The 22,554-nt window shown below is 42.8% G+C and overlaps 1 protein-coding gene across 2 annotated transcripts in view; it reads right to left on the bottom strand.

Annotated features, from left to right (window-relative positions):
* Nucleotides 1–22,554, bottom strand: part of LOC311232748 (tripartite motif-containing protein 3-like) — a 54,704-nt gene that overhangs the window by 8,839 nt on the left and 23,311 nt on the right. For both annotated transcript variants that reach the window (XM_084319572.1, XM_084319573.1), the window contains exons 2-11: nt 18,642–18,820; nt 16,983–17,223; nt 12,995–13,146; nt 11,165–11,345; nt 8,795–9,527; nt 4,458–4,561; nt 3,875–4,042; nt 2,103–2,271; nt 561–620; nt 161–231 (exon numbers count right to left, since the gene is read on the bottom strand). In XM_084319572.1, the coding sequence (XP_084175698.1) occupies nt 161–231; nt 561–620; nt 2,103–2,271; nt 3,875–4,042; nt 4,458–4,561; nt 8,795–9,527; nt 11,165–11,345; nt 12,995–13,146; nt 16,983–17,223; nt 18,642–18,787 (2,025 nt within the window). In that variant the 5' untranslated portion in view covers nt 18,788–18,820. The remainder of the gene's footprint in view (nt 1–160; nt 232–560; nt 621–2,102; nt 2,272–3,874; nt 4,043–4,457; nt 4,562–8,794; nt 9,528–11,164; nt 11,346–12,994; nt 13,147–16,982; nt 17,224–18,641; nt 18,821–22,554) is intronic.

Below are 22,554 nucleotides of genomic sequence, written 5' to 3'. Positions count from 1 at the left end.
GACCCAATTATTTGCCCGCGAAGGAAACGTTAGTCGGATGATGTCACAGGAGGACGACGCTCAGGGCAACTTGATACGATTATATTAATGACAGACGACAAAGGGGGCCGAGCCCGTATCATGTCAACGCTGACACAATCCACAAGGATCTCAATCTTACCTTGACTGAATGGTTATGGAAATCTGTTACCACTATTTCATTCTTGTTGTTTATGGCCACGAAATGGGGACCTGGAAGCGGCACCGGGCGGGAGAGAGGAAAGATGAGTCATCAACTGCTTTGTAACACACGATATGAGAGGAAGTCCCTGGCCTATTTTTGGACTTTGGAAAAGAATACAACGGTGCTTTGAAAGAAAATAAACGCCGGTCACAAAAGAGAGGGACATTTAAAACGTCAAAGGGTTCAGTCAGAACGTAAGGTTTCAAAACAGATAAGAGATGTTATATAGACACACGTCGAAAGGTGCTGAGAGAACATTGCAATGTGGAGCTGGTTTTGTATGGTCCAAAATCTATAGACAATGCATGAATAAATAAATGAATAAATGATTACTTACTGAAAGCAGGGGTAGATTTACTAAGCTTTTGTTCCAGTGCGATGTTTGCACCACTTTTTTCTAAAGGAGAAAAAATGAAAAGGTTCCAAGTCAGAAATTAGATTGAAGGATTGAGGTTTCAACTAGGGATGCTCGATATTGGCTTTTTTACCGATACCGATATACCGATATTGTCCAACTCTTAATTTCCGATACCGATATCAACCGATACCGATATATGCAGGGTTCCCCCCCCCCCCCCCCCCAAAAAAATGGAATAATTTCAGGTAATTAACATTACATATCTCTTGTTGTGGAATTAACACATTCTGCATAATATAACATAACATTATGCATACTTTTGACAATAAATAAAATCAGAATTTGTTCTTACTTGCTTGCCTGGGTAAATAAAGGTTATAGAAATGTAAAAAAATAAATAAAATAAAATAAAATAAGAATTTAAAAAATTTAAACTGATACCGATATTTTCTGATATCACATTTTAATGCAGATATCGGCCGATAATATCGGTAGGTCGATAATATCGGACATCCCTAGTTTCAACTGTAATATCGGATGCGATTACTAGATTTCTGTGCAACAAGTGAAGCCATAATCAAAGAAGGATTTCACTAATCAAATCAAATCAAATTTATTTATAAGGCCCGACAACACACGTTAATGTCCCCATGGACCGTACAGGTCTTCTTTAAACAAGTCAAGAAGAAAACATAACAATAAGTCAAGAACAGAACAAGAACACCATAAGGTCCAAACATTTTTAGATGAATGCAAATAAATGAAAGAATGCAAGCACTCCCAGACATACCCCACGCGAAGGTAAGGAAAAACTCACTAAAACCTAACAATAGGGAAAAAAGCTCCACAGGCAGTGCGGAGGAGAGAAACCTTAGAAGGGCCATTCAAGGGGGGATCTCCCTTCTTAGATGTTGGTGATAGTAGTGTTGCAGACAAATCCTATTAGTTACTCTTTCCTCAAAATATACAGAAGGGAGAAACAGCATGAGGACAAGCGTCTTATCTTTTTTTTCATGCAACAGCTCACTTAGAACTTTGTGTACAACGTTGCCATTGTGAGGAGCCTACAAAGAATAAGAAAAGGTAATATTATCTATTGGAGAGTAAAGACTATTTTGTCCGTGATGACAAAGGCTCATCTTGACCGATTTTCCCACAGAGAGATTAAAACTATGTGTTGATCCATGCAAATGTACCGATCAACTTAACCCGACCTATGAAGTTGAATTCTGTAAAATGATACAAATGACATACAAGTTATACGTGCAATAGCTTTAACAGACAGGAATGCAATTCTGGGCCTGACGCAGACTTAGAGCGTGTAGAGGAACACGCAACTCTCTGAATGTCGAACACATCGGTGTAAAATGTGCAAATGAACAAAGTAGAATAGGGTGATCAGTGAATCCAGCCCACTCACATCCACTCATCTAGGCCACAACTACAGTACATCGATTTCAATATAAATATATATCGTTGACACTTGCACACAAGAACCCACAGTACTATACTGTACTGTACCTGCAAACTGTCTGTCTGATGTTCCTCTGGCTCCAAACTTAGTGACGAGCTTCCCGTTGGCCTGGAAGATGAAGACGCAGCAGGCCTTGTTGTCGACTGTAATGATGTGTCCGTTCTTATCCACAGCCACGCCTTTGGGGCCCATCAAGCGGCCGGCTCCTATTTTGTTCTGCGTTGAACGGAGTGATAGTGGATCATTTTGTGTGACATGTACAGTATTTTGATATGGGGTTTAACTAGTGAGGTGAGATGAAATGAGATCAGATATACTGTAGCCTACTGTATTACTTCTACCTGTATTAACCAGAGCGGGAAACTAAACTCTACAAAATGACGTGTTGAAATAAGACAAGATGTATAGATGTGTACAAAAAAAAAAAAAAAAAAAAAAACACAACAAAAACAACACACAAGTGGTGGGTAATTTATTTTAAACACAAACACACGTATTGACAACTTAATTATCTATAAAGTAAAGGAGTTAATAAAGTAAACATGCACACAGTATACAAGCACGCAACAAGAGAAAAACAATCATACAAACAGTTCAATGTCAGCAAAACTGCAGCTCCACCAACAACAGTGAGGGGCGCGACGATACACTCCAGGACACGATTTGATACGCTATATTTGGTTCACGATTCCATATTACCACAATATTTTAATAACATATTATAATAACAACATTTAAATGAAGAAAATGTACAACTATCATTTTACAGTCATAAAAAAAAAAAAAAAAAAATCGTATTAACACATTGAGTGCCACGTCCCTTCCGGGAAGTGACCCCTTCTGTGCCGCCCATTAAACCCATGTAAACGTAGTTGTAGTTTGTAGAGCTAAACCTATATTTTATAGTATAGCTATGGGTATAATAACGCCCTTGAGTCTCAGTGAGCTGCTTCTGGTCAACGTGCAAAAAACGGATTCTTTTTTCATCCGTACATTTCCGTTTTATACCATTTTTAATATGAACATAGTCAAAAGAATTGCTTCTGAGCAATTCCAGGGAAAAGACACGAAAACAGTGTTTTTGTGTAATTCAATAAACACGTTGTCATTTTTCGCCTGATTATCGGATCTTCCTGAAATCAACGATAGATCATCATTATTATCCTTCGTCGTGCACGCATGCAATGTGATTTAGACCTCTGACATTCTCATGGCAGTTTTGCAGGTATGATTAGAGGTATAATTAATAAATAATGGACGTGCTGATATTACCGGACAAACTGGACGCACACATATGCGCACACACACACGCACATGCCGAGCTGCGCAGCAGGGAGAAGGCGACCTCTATCTCTCTTCAGAGGCGACCTCCATCTCTTTGTTGACAATAACGTGAAAAATTATGTTTATCTCTGGGAACAATGACGTTGGGGTTCAAAAGGAAAGTAAACGGGAGAGGCCAGTGGCTGAGAGAGGACAGAACACAATGCATGTATTCAATCGATTTTCATCCAGTAATGAGTTTTTTTCTTCATGACAGTGTGACAAATTCATCAGAGCCGTTACTTTGTTTCACTAGAGCCAGAGCTGCCAGACATTGTTGTCTCTAGTTAATTAGTGATGCAAATGTGCAAATATTAAACTGTATTTATTATCAAAATATTATTGTGCAGCTTTTTTTTTTTTTTTTTTGCTCCATGGTGCATATTGTTGTTGCTTAAGGTTTGATATTTCATCACATCAATTCAATGTTAGCAACACAGTAGCTCTGTCGTCTCCAACAACAACAACAACAACAACAACAACAACCATCTCTCACCTTGAACTTGCCATCGAAGGAGAAGATGCTGATCCATCTGTTGTCATAGTCCGCCACGATGATGTCACCGTTCATGTCCACCGTCACGCCCGTGGGACGCTGCAGCTGCCCCGGTGAACGACCTCTGACCCCAAACCTCAGCTTGAACTGTCCGTCATTGGAGAATACCTGAAAGGAACACGTCAGTTTACATCAAAAAATAAAATGGAGGATTCAAAGATTACATGATTTAAAGATGCATTAATGTCGTTTTGGGAGAGTCAGAGAAGTGAATAAAATGAATTAAGGTATATTTTCATAACTGTGACAAACAGAAGTTTCACTATCGTTGTTTACAAAAGCAAACACAATTTTGTTAACAACCATATTCTAGGCTTGCGTCTGGTTCACAGTGCCTCCGAATGATTTTGTGTGGATGTATGACAACAAAACAAACAACAATTGCACAAATAGAAAATGTCTTTCGTAAACTATTTGCCAGCGGGTGTAAACAAATGACTCTCCGCAGACCGCATAATGCACCTTGAATGATTATTATTCCAGAACACATGGTCCCGCAAGGCATGCTGGCGTAGACCCTGACCTGTATACACTGGTTGTTGCTATCGGCAACCACAATTCTTCCATTGCCAGAGGTGGAGATGCCTTGTAGATTTGTGAATTCTCCTTTGTCTCTCCCTCTTGTCCCTGTGTGAGCCAACAGCAAGCGGGAGAGGAACAGGGGGTTGCAGAGTTCAAGTTTCAAGTTTCTTTAATAGTTGTCATACAGAAGTACAGAATACTTTTATACAAAATGCTTCTTACTGTTGCGCTCCAGAGACTGTGCAAGACAAGATAAGTATGAAATAAAATAACATAGTAAAATTCGAAGTAAAAAAAATGAGGTCACAGTGTTCAGTTTAGACATATGTACAATGTTCGATGCAGAATAGACGTAGTTACCATACAATATACAATACTGTGCAGTGTACTAATATACAATACTATATAGTGCAAGGCAGAAATGGAGAAATGGGACGAGGTGCAATTTAGGTACAATTCACAGTAGGTGTACGAGTTGTAGTGCAAATCCTTTATCAATAAATATAAAGTGTAAGTGTGTTTGTGTGATCTAAAGTGTGGAGAGTGGGTGCTGCAGTGTGTTGTTTGTTTGAGTGAGTGTGTGCGTGTGGGTGTGTGTGCTGTGTGCATTTGATGGTTGTTGCATAGTGATTATTGTTCGTTTAGCAGCCTGATGGCCTGGGGATAGAAGCTTAGAGTTAGAAGTTAGAGCTGCCAAGAGACTCACAAGGTGAATTTTACTCCCTGCACCGGATTGCATTAAGTAAGGTTTGTCATTTTGAATGAGGACCACGTACGACTATGTGGAATAAGTAAGTAATCAGTGTTTTCCCTGCCATTATAAGAAGACTTACGTTTTTGCGCATCGCCCAAGTTGATTGAATGGGAAATATGGGGGGTGTTTAAAGAAACACGCCAACATTATGGGAAATGCACTTCACTGTCTTCTCCAGAGTAGATAGATAGATAGATAGATAGATAGATAGATAGATAGATAGATAGATAGATAGATAGATAGATAGATAGATAGATAGATAGATAGATAGATAGATAGATAGATAGATAGATAGATAGATAGATAGATAGATAGATAGATAGATAGATAGATAGATAGATAGATAGAAGCCTAGCTGTTGGTCAAAAACACCTCTCCCAGAGTTTTAAGCTAGGCTAGCTGATCCATATCCGCTTCCAAGCTAGGCTAGCTTGCAGCTGGATAGCTTTCTACTGAACGCACAGAAAGGAAATTGGTATCCATCTTCTTGTCTGACCCTAGGCGAAGACTGTAAACGCATTATCCCATCATGTTGGCGTGCTCCTTTAATATGCAGCGTTCAAGCAAAACACTCCTAATAATGTTACTTGTAAATAATCACACCTCTGGAAAGCTGCACATCGTTCTTCTCTGTGACCCACCTGTGACTCCGGTTATATCTTTTTAATCATGCCTATGAGCAGTTACATTTTTATATTCGCATAGGACTAGTATTACGACCATAGTTTACTTAACATTTACACATTACTACTGTTGTACCATATTTTGGCAAACAAAGAGATAATCTGATAACAAGTCATTTGGGCTCGTGATTCGCTTTTGGTAATAGTGTACAGGATTTTTTAAATTTTCTTTTTTACACAAATGGTTTTCAGTGCAAAGGTCAAATCAATCAGCGTTACCACAGCATGGGGATTGATAGCTCTACAGTTCCTTCTGGGAAAATAGATTTCCATCCAAAGTAGGTGCACATACTGTAACTGTTATCCAGTTTTTCTTTTTTTCCCCTGCTGGATTGCCATAGATTTGATTTATCATTGAAAGAATATTTTAAGTACTCTGCGTGATAAAAAAGAAATCACGTCAGGCAGTGGATTTTCTCTTGTTATAAATGAGTTTGAGGTGCCATTTAAAGCAGTAATGTCTGATCATGCACCCCGACAGTCAAAACTACAGGCGTGTAGAGTTAAATCTCGGGACGCCTCGGTATAAATGTATCCCGAGCGAACGCGTGTCTGGAAATGGAAATCACAGATGTTGGCGAGGTAATTTTTCTATTACCGTGGGTCATCCACGTAATACTAGCCCCGTGCAAATAGGGCTGGCCTGCCATTTATTTAATTTAATTATTACACATTTTGTAGCCAATTAAATGTCAACGAAGGAGGAAAAACCTTGAATTCCGATTTTGCCTTCAACTCTCAATAGCATAATAATTACAATAATAAAGCATAATGATAGCGTGTGATATATATGTGCAATTGATAATAACAGCAAGTTTGAAGAAATATAACAGCCACACCCCAACATTTTCAATAAATAAAAAAAACATTTACCAGCAACACTGCCCTACAAAAACCCTGGGAAAACCCTGGTCATTTAATGGTTGAATATATACTGTATACTAGGGCTGACCTCGACTAGTCGAATAGTTGACTAATCGATCGAAAGGAGCCGTAGTCGACTGCCAACCTCTTAAGGCCTCTGCATGCTACAGAAACTTCAAAGCAACTTCAACACAACATCGACAAAGCAACGGTGTTGCAGACACATTACCTTTATGCTTCTGCAAAATCAACGCGCAGCCTATGATGCAACGAAATGTACCCCGGATGTGCGGCTCGAGCGCGCCCAGCCCGCCTGAATACTTTGGGCAGCCGAAGGTGCGCACTCTAGCAATTACAAACGGATTTCCCTTCTCAACCATACATCGTTAGTATAATAATAGCCCTGTTTATGTTTGTTTTCGCTTGTGTTCTTGTATATAGTGTAATATAGTTATATCGCCACATCAACCCAGTCCATCCCCATTGTTTCCCCAATCTCCTTCCACGAATTCATCGTCATAATGCTATCCTTGTAGTCTTTAGACCCGCTATTATATAAATGTTGGTACTTTCGGACCTCCTCTGCAATACGTTCCTGCATTTGATTCATTTTAAACAAACAATTAAACAAGTGTAATGAAACAATACACTAGCTATCGAGCTCCTGTCAGAAAGTTTTCTTTTGGTCTCGAGCTCCTGTCAGAAAGTTTTCTTTTGGTCTCGAGCCAGGAACACTAGAAGTGACAGACAGCCCCGCCCCCATTCACTACCAACCAATCACTGCTACGCAATACCAACGCAACGGGTCTTTAGATTAGATTTTGGACACAGGTACGCAACGCCCAAGCAACACAGTCTACAAGACTGTCTGCAACAAGCGCGCTGAAATCGCGCCGATGTTGTGTTGAAGTTGCTTTGAATTTGCTGTAGCATGCAGAGGCCTTTAGTCTAATGCAATTTTTTTTTAAATACTTTTCCTATAGCAAAGAGGCCTAGAAGCGTGGCTAACGCTAATGGCGCGCATACCAGCGAGGCTAACTGGCACTGCCTAAGAAAGCGGGTACAGAGGCACTGAAAGAGGATTTCACCCATCTAATGAACACACTAGACTAGACAAATATCAAGATGTATCCTATCCATCAGTGGACCAATTGCATGCTTTCGCAGAAAACAAGAAGCCTTGAGTCGACTCCTTCAGACATTAAGCACCCCCACAGCCCAAATGGAATGATCCAAAAAAATATATATATGTATTCATAATTATTATTATTATATATATTTTTTGCATTCGACTAGTTGTATCGGCACATTTTGGCTAATCAAAGTCGACTACACAAAGCCTTAGTCGGGGACAGGCCTACTGTATACTAACCCTCTCTATTGGACTGTGCAGACTTACATCCTGTAATGGACCTGTCTCAAACCCTGCCCTCTTTTCTTGATCCTCCAATCACAACTGTCGCTTACCTCGGACAAACTTGGTTTGTCCGAGGTAAGCGACAGTTGTGATTGGAGGATCAAGAAAAGAGGGCAGGGTTTGAGACAGGTCCATTGTATGTGGCCGAGTCTACGTGGTCTTCAAGTTTCAAGTTTCAAGTTTCTTTAATAGTTGTCATACAGAAGTACAGAATACTTTTATACAAAATGCTTCTTACTGTTCATTCTCAACTATGGAAATTCTTACTTAATGCAGTTTTAATTGTGGACAATAACAACAGTAATGTAATAACATGAAACCTTGTTATATAAACCTTGTTATATAACACCCACACTGTGTGCGTGTGTGTGTATGTGTGTGTGTATACAGTACTCACACATGCATAGCCACAGGTACAAACAAATTTGCTTAAATAATGAAAATCCATGTACAGTAGAAAAGTGATTGTTTCAGCAATTATCCACATGGAAGACACCCAGAAAACAACTTGCTTGTCCTGGGTTTTTGCACTGTTGGTAAAACACTACGTGTATTGCAGCAGTAGAGGGTCAATACCTCCCCGTCAGCAGTTCCCATAGTGACCTTGCCGTATCACTCACCTACTCTGTAGATCAGCTCGTCCTCTATAGGGTTCTCCTTCTTCTTGGTGGTGCTGTACATGCTGGAGGGCCTGCGGACAGCCTTCTGCCGGACGTGACCTCCGCCCCCGCTGGGCGACTTCACCCTCCTCTTCACGTCGTCGGGGGACTGGAGGACGTCCGAGGGCTTGACGGCGCGCAGGCGGTACGGGCTCCCCCTCACGGGCTGCCCGTACAGCAGCAGGGAGAAGCTGAGCTCGCCCTCGGAGCGCACCGTGTAGCCCACCTCGTAGGTGCCGTTCTTGTTGTCCGCCACCTCCGCCTCGGTGGCGCAGGCTCCGTCCGCCGTGACGATCTCCGCCCTCAGGGCGGCGTTGCCCGTCTTCACCAGCTCCCCGTCCTTGTCCTTGGTGGTGACGGTGACAGTGGTGTGTTGGCCCACCAGCGTGTGCCTCAGGCCCTCGCCGGTGGCCACGCTGGTGTGGCCCACGGCCCCCGTGGTGATCAGGACGCCCAGGTTCTGGATGGAGCGGCGGAGGCCCTCCGTCTCCACCTGGCAGTCCAGGTGGCCGTTCTCGTGGGGCTGCTCGGGGAAGGTGTGCCGGGCCAGGGCGCTGACCCGCTCGCCCATCTGCTTCTGGACCAGGAGGACCTCGGTGGCGCTGCCGTGGCTCAGGGCCTGCTCCGTGAAGTTGCAGCTGCTCTGGATGTTCTCCTTGCCGTGCAGGAGGGAGGCGAGCTGAGCCTGAAGCACCTAAACACACGAGAAGCAGAAGCGCCCGGTCAGTGGTGTGGGTCGCATCAGATTAACATCGCTCTCCAACCCGTGTTGTAGTACTCGAGTCCTGGACTGATTTTCAGGACTCGCGACTCGACTTGGAGCACTGATGACTCGGACTCGAGCATTGACTGCATTCGGACTCGGAAGCTGCAGACTCGGACTTGTTCATTGATAAATACAGTTTGTAGGGGCGGCTACGTGGCGTACTGGGCAAGGCGCTCGCCACGAATGTCCACAACGCCCGATCCCCACCCATCAGTTTCCCACCCCCTATTACGGCCAATGTGTATTAGTATGAACGACCAGCTAAACTGAAAGCAATGTGGAGCGCTGGGCTCGAACAGGCGAGCCCAGCGCTCCACATTGCTTTCAGTTTAGCTGGTCGTTCATACTAATACACATTGGCCGTAATAGGGGGTGGGAAACTGATGGGTGGGGATCGGGCGTTGTGGACAGCGACTCCTACAGGTCGGTTGGTGCGCCTGCGCAGTAGAATCAGGAAGTGTCGGGGGCAGCGTGAGCCTCCCACGCGTTACTCCTCGCCACTGAGAGATCGAGCTGCGCAGGTGAAAAGATGCGACTGCTGTTACCTCAAGTACCGGAGGGGACTTGTGCTATGTATGACTTAGTCCGCATTGCAGCCGGCTTGTGGGAGGCAAGAAACAGCGTTCGTGACAGGGGAGGGTTGAATTGGCTGATACGAAATTGGGATGGGAGAAAATATAGAAAATGGGAGAAAAAGTGGATTAAAAAAAAATACAGTTTGTAATAGGCCCTAATCATTTGGCATAAGATAAGTAAGGGATAATGTATAGCTACGAGGTCATTGTCGCAAAATAATTGACCGACACAGAGTTTAAAATACAGAGGCGCAGCGCCGAGGTGTTTCAAACGTCAGTGAAGGTCAATTATTTTGCGACAATGATCGAGTATAGCTATACATTATCCCGCTTATTACATGGCTAACTTACTAACAATATACCTAATTCATTTTACATCGTCAAGACGAGATCAAATGCAGACGCAGTTCTGTTCCGTCGCTCCCGCTGTCATCGTCACACACACTCCGCTGTCAGTGCAGCCAGCAGGTGTGTCTGATTGGCTGCACTGATGCAGTGTGTCAGTGGGCTTGATTGCGAACAGCTGCGCACAGCGGTCATTATTGTTCGGCAGAGGTCCGTTATAGAGTAATAACGGACCTCTGACGAGCGCTATTGACCAATCACAAGCAAGCATTTCGGCGAATGTGAAAACGCCATGTAATAATGATGGCTAGTGCATTTGTTTGGCTATTGTGTCACAAAGTGTATAAAGTCCCTTTGAAATTTAAAGTAGACCCTTTCTTATTTGTATGTCAGCTCTTTGTTTGCCAGAGTGGAGTGGACTCAAGCTTGATGATATGGACTCGGACTAGGGTAATGGGGACTCGACTCTGACTCAACTCGGGTTCTTCTTTGGTGACTCGGACTTGGACTCGAACACTGGGACTCGAGACTCAAGATTTAGTGACTCGACTACAACACTGTCTCTCCAACCCATGCAGAGTGAAGCGAGAATAAAAAGGAGGAAAAGAGACGGAAGGAGACGGGGAGTGTGGAGTGTGTTCTGACCTTCTGCTTGACGCTACAGATGTTCTCCACGTCGGTGATGAGGGCGGTCTTTCGCAGGTGTAAGGCCTTCTCCAGCTCGTCAAAGGTGTTACTGATCTCAGTCACGGCGTCGTTCTTACGCTCCGTGAGCTGCTTGGAGATCTCGTTCACAAGCTCGATGGCAGCCGTCAGTTGAGGTAGTCTGCCAGAAGACATTATGGAGGGAATCATTGGACATGAACAGAAACTTAACGGCAAAGCAAAATCCTATTTCAAGTAATACTAGGTTTGACCTAATACCAGTCTAATTGTCCCTGTTCTTAACAGACATTTGTGTTTATATGTCTGTTTCAGCTGGTATCAGCTTACCTTACTGAACACCATTCATTCAAACTGCCATTGATGATGAAAAGGGGTGTAAAATACCCCATGAGACTTGAAAGTTGTTTGAAGGTTGCTAGACATAATATGTAACTCAGTTGGGTGCACTTGTTATTAACTCCTGGGTGCTCCCAGTTGCTGCACAGATCTGAATAGATTGTAGTAAGAGTAATACAGTAACATTAGCACAAATAATTGACACTGTGATTTTCACAAGGGTAAATGATCTAGGCCTCGCTATTCTCAAGTGTCACAGAGCATAATTATTATAAACCCTTTTCAACATCGACGGCAATGTGAAAGGTAGGCTGAGATCTACCAAAACATACACTTTATAATTTGTTAAAGACGGGGACAATCTCTGGTAAATTAGACTGGTACATGTGTGGTTCTTTAAAAAGGAGTGGATGGTCAAGTCCCCTTCGTATAAATATATTCTTTATTGAGACAGTAGTTTAGTTTAGGCTATTTTATTAGGATCTCCAATTAGCAACATTGCAGTAGCTATTCTTCCTGGGGTCCACAAAAAAACATACATTGTGACTATGCAACATAATACTTACATCATAACATGACATAACAAGTAAACAGAACAACGGACTAGTATACACACAGACATACTACTTACATCATAATATATAATGTTACAAGTAATCAGGAAAAATGACTAGAGAGTTGGACTAGTACACACACACACAAGACAAGCTCCAATATACTGTAACATACTTTACTTTATGAAGAATATATCAATGTGTTGATAAATGAAATGTGTGTAAGGGCATTGGCCAAATTTTATTTTTATTTTTTATTTATTATCTTTTTCCCCCTCCTTCTTTTTCCGATTTTTCTCCCATCCCACTGTTAGTCGTTATGCCAATTACCAACCCCCTTCCTGGTTGTTGCGCACTTTCCCCTACTGTTGGTCCGAGAGGCCGGAGACTGTCACATGTTTTCCTCCGACGCATGTGCAGCCAGCCGGCAGCCAGCCTGGCCGCGCAGATTCTCACTGGGAGAGAGTAACGTGTGGGAGGCCGCACTACCTCTCTCACCAGATCCTACCTTCGCTGAGCAGGCGGCCCGACCGAACTGTAGGGGTCGCTGTCCACAACGCCCAGGACCCACCCACGGCTCCCCTCCCCCTAACTCAGCCAAACGAGTTAGTATAGCGATCAGCCCGAGCCAAGGCAATGCTGACTTTCCGGGAGTCGAGACCGCAGCCTCTTGCATTGGTGACGAGCACAATCCAAAAGTTTGTTAAGACTTGTGCAGCGATCTGTGTTAACGATGGGCACCTGTGTAAAACATCCCACTTACAGTAGGAGACGGGAACCATTCTATTTGTATCCCACTGGCGCCGCTTTGAATCTTTTATCTCTCCTTATCACAGTATCTTGGGTAATGCAACCTTGAGAATCTCTGAATGCGGTAACTTGACCCCCATCCTGAGGCACCGTGTGGGTGATACGGTACCTGTTGCGCACGGCATCCAGCTGGTTCTTCAACGCCGACTTGTGCTGCTCCAGAACATCCCTCAGAGGAACGGTCACATGTTCCCTGTGCTCCCCTTCTGTGCACTCCAGACACATGGCCGTTTCACATGACTCGCAGTAGAACTCCATGACCTGTAGGGGGCGCAGAGGGAAGCGAGAGACAACTGAACACCTTCCTGGGAAGTCAGTGGCAACTTGATTTCCAAAAAGAGGCTTCAAACTCAGAAATGATTTCTATTAAAATCTGACTAGGGTTGACTGTTTTGTCATAGTGTGTGTGTTGGTGATCCACTCTATAATAGATGTGAGCCGTAGACAAGTGGGCGTCAGTCGACTGATTGCGAAGAGACTTCAAAAACACAAATAATTGATCATGCAGGCTCGTTGACTGTTTAGCCACACGGTGGGTGTGTGTTGGTGATTAACGGTATACATGACGTAGCTACACATGACTGCTTGGGGCTCGCGGCTGCAAGGTACTAGCGCCACCAGGGTTAGGGGTTCAATCCCCCCCCCCCCCCCATGACCGACCCATACCGGACATTTTTTATTCCATTTGCGACGACCCACCCAATGCCCCCTATTGGTTGTTCTGGTTATTTCTGTTCTATTGTGTTCTGTTCCTCCAGGTTGGGAGGTGGCTCGTCAGGACTGAGGGCCTGCAGCTGGGCCTGGGTGTAGCCCCAGTATAGAGTCTGCTGGCAGAATCGGTGTGGCCTCTATCACCCCCCTATCTACTATTTAGTAAACCTGTGAGCCAGGGTTGTGACACACTGTAAAGAGAAGCCCTAATATAAATGCATTAATTCATTCATTTATTCATTAATACATGCATAGATAATAATAAAACTATATTTGTATACAGGGTTCCCACAGACATTGCTAAATGAAATTCAAGGACTTTCAAGTACTTTCCCAAGCACTATTTTTCATTTTAAAAGGGCATTTAAAAAGGATACAATTCACTTTTAAATGCTGTTTTTTTATTGAAAAATAATCGGATCCAATATTTATGGCTTAAAAACCAATTTCCGACAATTAGTTCAGAACAATTTTATCATGGATGAACAAAACTTTCAATGTGAACGGTTGATTTGAATTTCAAGGACTTTATAAGCACCTTGTTAAAAGATTTGCTGTTTTCAAGGAATTCCAGGCCTTGACTTTTTTTTTTAAACTTCAGTTTAAGCACTTCAATGGCAGTGTGCGAACCCTGTGTATAGCACCTTTCATACAAGAGATGCAGCCTGATGTGCTTCACAGCAGTAATATAGACATAGGCCTAACATGAGCATAACATTGGTAAAGTGCAGACACAGAAATAGGCATAACATGCATAAAATAGACATAGGCATAAGATTTGCATAAAAATAGATACAAATAAAATGAGCATAGAACGGACACATGCAAAGTGCATCATGAAATTGACAGGAAGTGCATAAAAATAGGCAGAATAAAAGTAGTGCAATAGAATTGCTCTCTTCAAATCAAGAACAGACTATTGACCAGTTGTTAAGTGATGACATTAAACCTATCCAAAGACTATAGATAAGTCATGGTGTTAAACGTATCCATAAACATGGCTCTCATTTACATTCAATTGAAGAGTTAGCCTCCCTGATATCTCATTTGAAATGCCAGAGTAAAGAGATAGGCTTTAAGCAGTCTTTTCAAGATGGCTTCCCAACCCTCTAGATATCTGTACTAGGGCCGGGAGGTACACCGAATATTAAGGTATGCCATCATGGATCGATGCAAATGTCTGGAATTTTACTATAACCATCATCAATGATGTATAGACATTTTATAAATGAAATTTTTCTTTTTACTTATTCTAAAATAATTTCCTTGCAGCAGTATTATAGATTTGGGGGTACAAGTTGGAATAGAATTATACAAATTCGGAATGAAAAAGCACCAAACCATGACACTTGTATTATAAAGATAAATCTTAAAAAAAAAAAAAAAAAAAGATACTAGAACATTCCCTGGTATCATCTTAACCCTCTAGGAAACTGTGCCACTAGAACGTTCCCTGGTATCCTTCTCTCTAAGAAACTGTGTCACTAGAAAGTTCCCTGGTATCATCTTTACCCTCTAGGAAACTGTGCCACTAGAACATTCCCTGGTATCCTTCTAACCCTCTAGGAAAATGTGTCACTAGAAAGTTCCCTGGTATCATCTTTACCCTATAGGAAACTGTGCCACTAGAACATTCCCTGGTATCATCTTTACCCTCTAGGAAAATGTGTCACTAGAAAGTTCCCTGGTATCATCTGATTTAAATCATTATAGGCCCATTTCCAACCTTCCCTTCATCTCAAAAACCCTTTAGAGGGTGGTTGCCGCACAGCTGCAATCCCACCTCGACACAAACAATCTCCACGAACGCTTTCAATCCGGTTTCCGCCCCCCAACACAGTACCGAAACAGCCCTTGTCAAAATCACCAACGACCTCCTCCGTGCAGCTGACTCTGGACTTCTCACCATCCTCATCCTCCTTGACCTCAGTGCAGCATTTGACACCATCTCCCATCCACTACTCCTGGACCGCCTGGCTGGCATTGGGATCACTGGTGTCGCACTCTCCTGGTTCACATCTTACCTCACTGACAGACAACAGTTTGTACAACTCAGGACTCACAAGTCAGGGTGTTCAGTTGTTTCACTGAATGTCCCCCAGGGGTCAGTATTGGGTCCCCTCCTATTCACCATCTATCTCCTTCCCCTGGGCACAATCCTCCATCACCATGGGGTTCACTTCCACTGCTATGCAGACGACACACAGGTCTACACATCTCCTCCAAACACACCACTGCCCTTCCCCCCACCTCCCTCACCACCTGCCTTGACGACATCAGGAGCTGGATGAGTAGAAACTTCCTGAAGTTAAATGGCAGCAAAACTGAGGCCCTGCTCATCGGCTCCAAATCCACCCTCACCAAATCACAAAACACCCCAGTTCCAAACCTCACCATCGACGGCTTTCCTGTGCCCTTCTCCCCCCAAGTTAAAAGCCTCAGTGTCATCCTGGACGGCTCCCTCTCCTTTGCACCACACATCAAAAACATCACCCGCTCTGCCTTCTTTCACCGCCATAATATCTCCAGACACGGAAACCCTGGTCCACTCATTAGTCACATCCCGTATCGACTATTGTAACGCTCTCCTCACCGGCCTTCGCACCAAACTCCTCAACAGACTACAAATCATCCAAAACTCTGCTGCCAGGATCATCACCCGCACCAACTCATCCTCATTCAATTACACTGGCTCCCTGTGCACTACCGGATCGATTTCAAAAACCTCCTACTCACCTTCAAAGCACTCCACAATCTAGCCCCCATCTACATCACTGACCTCCTCCAGGAATACACCCCCTCCCGCACCCTCCGCTCATCATCTACTGGACTCCTCTCCATCCCCAGCTCACGCCTCAGCACCATGGGTGCCCGAGTTTTCAGCTGCTCGGCTCCCAGACTCTGGAACTCCCTGCCCCCACATATCCGACAGTCTGACTCACTACCAACATTCAAATCTCAACTGAAAACCCATCTGTTCAAACTTGCATATTCACTGTAACCTCTGTCACTGTCCTATACCCCCTGCTGTTCGTTTTTTTTTTGTTATTTTAACTTCACTGTTTTTATACTTCCTGTTGCTTGTTTTATTGTTAACCTTGACTTTTAACTGCCTTGTGTTTTTTATTTTTAATCTTATTTTTTCTATGATCTGTAAGATCTGTAATTCAATTATTATTATTATCTTAACCCTCTAAGCAACTGTGTCACTAGAAACTTCCCTGGTATCCTCCTAACCCTCTAGGAAATGATGTCACTAGTAAAATAACAAAATATATTGTTATACGGTTTAAAAAAAACAAGGAAGAGATTGTGATTTGTCGTATTCTAACCATACCGGCCCTAATCTGAACCACTACACGGCACTCTGAGTCCCATCGCTATACCTTGCCCTCGTGGTTGGGACAGGAGAGGGGCTGGCAGGCCGCGGCGGCGCTGACCGACTCCAGGGCGTTGCTGGCCTCTGGCCGGGTGCACTCCGGGTCCCGCTGGAGCACCTCCATCAGGTTGGTGATGAAGAAGTTGTTCTGGAGGGCAGAGACTCCTTTCTCGGGCAAGATGGACGTCTGCCGACACACCGGGCAGGACAGTGTCAACGACTGGGGAGGGATGTAGTTCTGTAAGCATCTACGCAAAGACAAGGAGTAGAAACACAAATGTCAGTGGGTCGAAATTATGACACTGCCGTTCATTTAACAGCAATTCCCGGGTCAAAGAGGTTTCGGCTCGGTTCGCGAGTGCCCGAGGATTTCCTATGACTTGGGTGCCGGGTTCCTGCAGGTTTCAATTTAAGACTTTTAAGACCACTTTGAATAGGATGTAATACCTATTTCACGGCCATACTGGCAAAAAAGTATGAAGCAAAATTTCGATGAAATAAGTAATTCCATACAAATTGTTGGGGCGGGGGGCTGATAGGCTATTACCGTACTGCTTACTTTCCGGTATGGTAATACAGAGAAGTTAAAATTATGGCAACACATTTTAAGACCTATCAAAATCATATTTAAGACAGTTTTAAGGCCTAAAATTCCCCAACCATAACCCTAACCTAACCATAACCATCCAAAACCATACCCTAACCATAACCATAACGTTAATTTAGCCGTGAAAGTCACAGAGAAGCTGCAGCAGGTGCACAAATTATCATGGCATATATGGTACAAAGAAGGCTTCATGAGAATACGGTCAAGAGGTGTGAAACTCCTGGCACTCACACGGTATATATCTAAGGCTTGGCTGGAGATTCTAATCTGTACTGGCAGGGTGTCAGGCATGGGTGTTCCAATGCCGGGTGACACACAGGGCACCGAAATGCTCTGACTGATGAAAGGGTTTTTGTCATGTGAGAGAAACAGAGCTGTGGAAATAGCTGCCAGTCGCCAGCAGTATTGAGCCAATCAGGGGCGAGCTCTCTGTTCACCCGTGGCACCTGATGTCATGCAGAGGCCGTGCTGGTCAGAGCATCGCTGGCTGGTGTGTGCGACTACATCATGCCATGTATTATTTTAGAAATCTCGCTAAGCTGTGTGACTCGGTTAAACATTGCGACAGTCATCGCTGCCGTGTGGAATTTTGAACAACAAAAGTATTGTTTGGGAGTTAAAGGACATATTATACCGCTTCATTCAGGGGGGAATGTATATTATTTTGTAATAAATTGTATCTAATAAAAAAAACTGTGGTGTTTTTTTTGCTTTATTTAAAGAAATAGACCAACAAAAACACAACACATACACTTTGTTTCCCACAGCCCCTCACCCCCCATAGGGACCACACATTTATAGCTGTATGACATTTGCATACAGCTGTTGTTGTTATCACAAAGGGGTAGGCGTTGAGCCGCAGCACTTAAAGTCAGACCCAAAGAAAGCCAACAGAATATACAGGGAGCATCCACCCCCACAGCACCCCCCCCGCCCCCTAACCCACGCACACCTTACCCTACAATAGAACCTAATAGACAATAGCTTTAGAATAGATGACGATGTAAGCTGTTGGTTTAACAAAATGGTTATCCGACCGGCTGTAGGCACGAGACTCACTTCTCACAGAAGGTGTGCAGGCAGGGCAGGACCTTGGGGTTGTGATAGTGGTCCAGGCAGATGCTGCAGACCAGGAACTGCTTGTCGATCTGCCTGACCACAGGGCTGGTGCTGCCAGTCTCACGCTTGGCCATGGTGAGGGACATTCAAAGGAGAAGGTGGAGCAGGCACCTCTGAACCTGCACACGGGATGAGAGAGAGAGGGGGGGGGGGGGGGGGTGTTAGAGATGAGTGGACAGACAGCTAGACGAGGGTGTAATCATTTTAGTGTCAGACCAACATTAGGACATGGAAAACATGAGTCATAAATGGGTGTTGAAGACAGGAGAGAGGAGACCAATGATGACAGAAACAGACTGCCCCATTTGTAAATGGACTGCATTTATATAATGGTAAATGGACTGCATTTATATAGCGATTTTATCCAAAGAGCTTTACAACTTATGCCTCACATTCACCCATTCACTCGCGCAAGTCTTCATCATTGTCATTATCACAATAGGCTTATCTTTGTCCTCCTTATTAGAGAATTGCTAAAAAGATTGCTTATGCCTACCTTTCTGTTCATAATGAATGTGTACTTTGGTAGAACATTTTTCCTACAGGAAACTGCTCACAACGAGGTCGTGTATATTATCTAACTGGGTCATGATTTCTCTAAAGAGATTTTTTTTTGTATTGCTCTTGAGATTTTCAACTGTTTTTTCCCCCTTCACATTCACAGACCAACGGTGGAAGCAACCATAATAGGTGCCAACCTGCTCATCGGGAGCAGTTAGGGGTTAAGTGTCTTGCTCAAGGACACATCGACACACTGCTGGGAGGAGCCGGAATCTAACCTGGAACCTTCCGATTGCCAGACACCCACTCATCCAACGGAGGGGAAAATATGAGAGAATAATATTAGTGTGATACTTCTGCTGCCCTGGTATCCTTCTAACCCTAGGAAACTGTGTCACTAGAACAAGTATCTTCCTAATCCTCTAGGAAACTGTGTCACTAGAGCAAGTATCTTCTTAACCCTCTAGGAAACTGTGTCACTAGAACGTTCCCTGGTATCTTCCTAACCATCTAGGAAAACGTGTCACTAGAACGTTCCCTGGTATCTTCCTAACCATCTAGGAAACTGTGTCACTAGAACGTTCCCTGGTATCTTCCTAACCATCTAGGAAACTGTGTCACTAGAATGTTCCCTGGTATCTTCCTAACCATCTAGGAAACTGTGTCACTAGAACGTTCCCTGGTATCTTCCTAACCCTCTAGGAAACTGTGTCACTAGAATGTTCCCTGGTATCCTCCTAACCATCTAGGAAACTGTGTCACTTAACGTTCCCTGGTATCTTCCTAACCCTCTAGGAAACTGTGTCACTAGTAGGGTTGGGTACCGAACTCTGTACTTTTAGGGTACATCGGTACTCACACTAGATCAATCATTCAGTACCGAATCTCTGTACCTTTACTTGTTTAGTATAAGAGTGAATATACTAGACAAGAAGCATTTTCCACAAATATATATATTACTGTCCCATCTCTTGGGTCTTTGGAAAGACCAGACGAGGTCTACCAGGAACTTAGCCCCTTTCGTGACTGTGATGCACAGAGTGAATCCACACAGTCACTTCCTAGCCCATAGCAAACCAACGTATGTTGACCATGAAGGACTGGTTCTGCCCGATTCTGCCTGGTTCAGTCAACATACGTTAGTTTGCTATGGGCTAGGAAGTGACTGTGGATTCACTCTGTGCATCACAGTCACGAAAGGGGCTACCAGGAACTGGTACTGTTACTGGTGTGTGAATGTGTGAGTGAATGGGTAAAATGTGAGGAACAAATTGTAAAGCGCTTTGGATAAAAACGCTATATAAATGCAGCGATTTACCATTTACTAGAACCTTCCCTACTTTTCACCAAACTGACTAAAGCAGCCTCTGGGAACTGGACTTTATAATCTGACTTAACAGCCTAATAGCACCAGTGACTCGGAAGATAAATGAATATTTGCGATTAACACCGCGGGCCAGAACTCACTGCCAAAGTCATTATGCAAACCAGCAGCAATCATATCTGTGACATTCATCAACATGCCTGGAGGATAAGATTATGAGCGGCTGAGAAATTCACACAAATACTCAGATATGGACGCCTGAGGTAAGTGCGGCTAAGAGAAAATTTATATATATATATATATATATATATATATATATATATATATTGGAAGACATTATGGCTGCCTGCTAAAATGAATTAGCAGATCTCCTGTCTTATCTTATATCTAGGCTATATTTGTTTAATAACTGCATACTTCATGGACGTGTATCAACCCTCAGGCTTCATATTAGGCTATTGACCGTTGATGTGTCTCATGTTATCATCGTGTCACAGTTGACACAGCGCTGCTGAGGTCAGTGAATGCCCATAGGTTTGTACCATAGGATGGTAGAGATGGTATTACATGGAACTGTATCAGTAGGTCAAGCACAGATTATCTGTGTGTGGCGATGGCATCCTGTGCATCGGAGCATAAGGGATTTACATGCACGACAACCACAAACATTGACATACTGCTTTTACATAAGTCAGTGAACATTGTTCTTCTATGGCTCTGAAATGATATGCATACTACGAACCGGTTTTGTATGCTCGTTTGTGTATATATTTCTTTTTTAACAAGGCATTTGCCTAAATGGACCGACCGATGTTTTTTAAATTATTCTTTTATTTTTTGAGATTTTGATCTGAATGTTTCTTCCATTTAATTGGTTGTTTTATTCATTTTAATAGTTTTTATTATTTCTTTTGTAATCTTTATCTCCTTTCATGTAGCACTTTGAGATTGTCACAAATATAAAGTGCGTTACAAATTGAATTTATTATTATTATTATTATTATTATTATTATTATTATTATTATTATTATTATTATTATTATTATTATTATTATTATTATTATTATTATTATTATATATATTCAATCACTTCAAACACAGTTCTAAGATTGAAATCTGCAATCCTTAAACTGAAGGAAGCTTATTAACATAACCCTGACTAGAGCACATTGCTGTGCCACACGCGCCATGAGCCATTGGCTACGATAGGCACCCTACCTCAGATGCAGCACTGAGGAGAATGAGCCTGTAATTATAACCCACATCTGCACACTATAAGCCTGTAGGATTTCACTGTGTTCCCTCTCTGCACACACACTATGTCATCATCATGGATGGGTAGACGTTGTTTGGGACACCTAAAATGAGAGGACTGATGTTTCGGCTGACTTCTATCCGTGTTTAACTGTTGATATTGAAATAAGTCTTTACACAAGTTGTTCAAGTTACTAAACTAAAAAGTCTTCATCATCATCATTTTCACAATAAGCTTACCAATTGTCCTCCTTATTAGAGAATTGCAATAAAAATCGCTTGCCTACCTTTCTGTTCAGATATCTCTACAGCAAGCAGACATCTCTACTACAGCGGACATCTCTACAGCAGACATCGCTACAGCAGACATCTCTACAGCAGACATCTCTACTAGGGTTGGGCACCGAAAACCGGTTCTAATAGGAACCGGTTCCTAACTTCCGGTTCTGGAACCGGAAGTAACATATTTGAATTTCGATTCAAAATTTCGATTTTTTTTTTTTTTTTTTTACTTTTTTTTTTTTACTTTTTTTTTAAACTTTTTTTTTTTTTACTTTTTTTTTTACTTTAATACCCTAGTTACAGTACAGCAACCAAATTAAACTGTATCAAGTCAACTGAAAATGTGAATAGTATGATTTTCTTTTTGAAATAAAAAAAAAATAAAAAATCTCCTTCGAAATAAGCTGTGACCTGTTTTGACCTGCACCTCAAAGAATCGGAATCGAGAATCGTTTAGAACAGGAATCGATATGGAGAATCGGAATCGGAACC

The sequence above is a fragment of the Notolepis coatsorum genome (assembly GCF_963971535.1).
Source record: "Notolepis coatsorum genome assembly, chromosome: 1".
Classification (NCBI taxonomy): Eukaryota; Metazoa; Chordata; class Actinopteri; order Aulopiformes; family Paralepididae; genus Notolepis; species Notolepis coatsorum.
The sequence above is the reverse complement of the archived record's forward strand: the minus strand, read 5'-3'. Positions and strand labels throughout refer to the sequence as shown.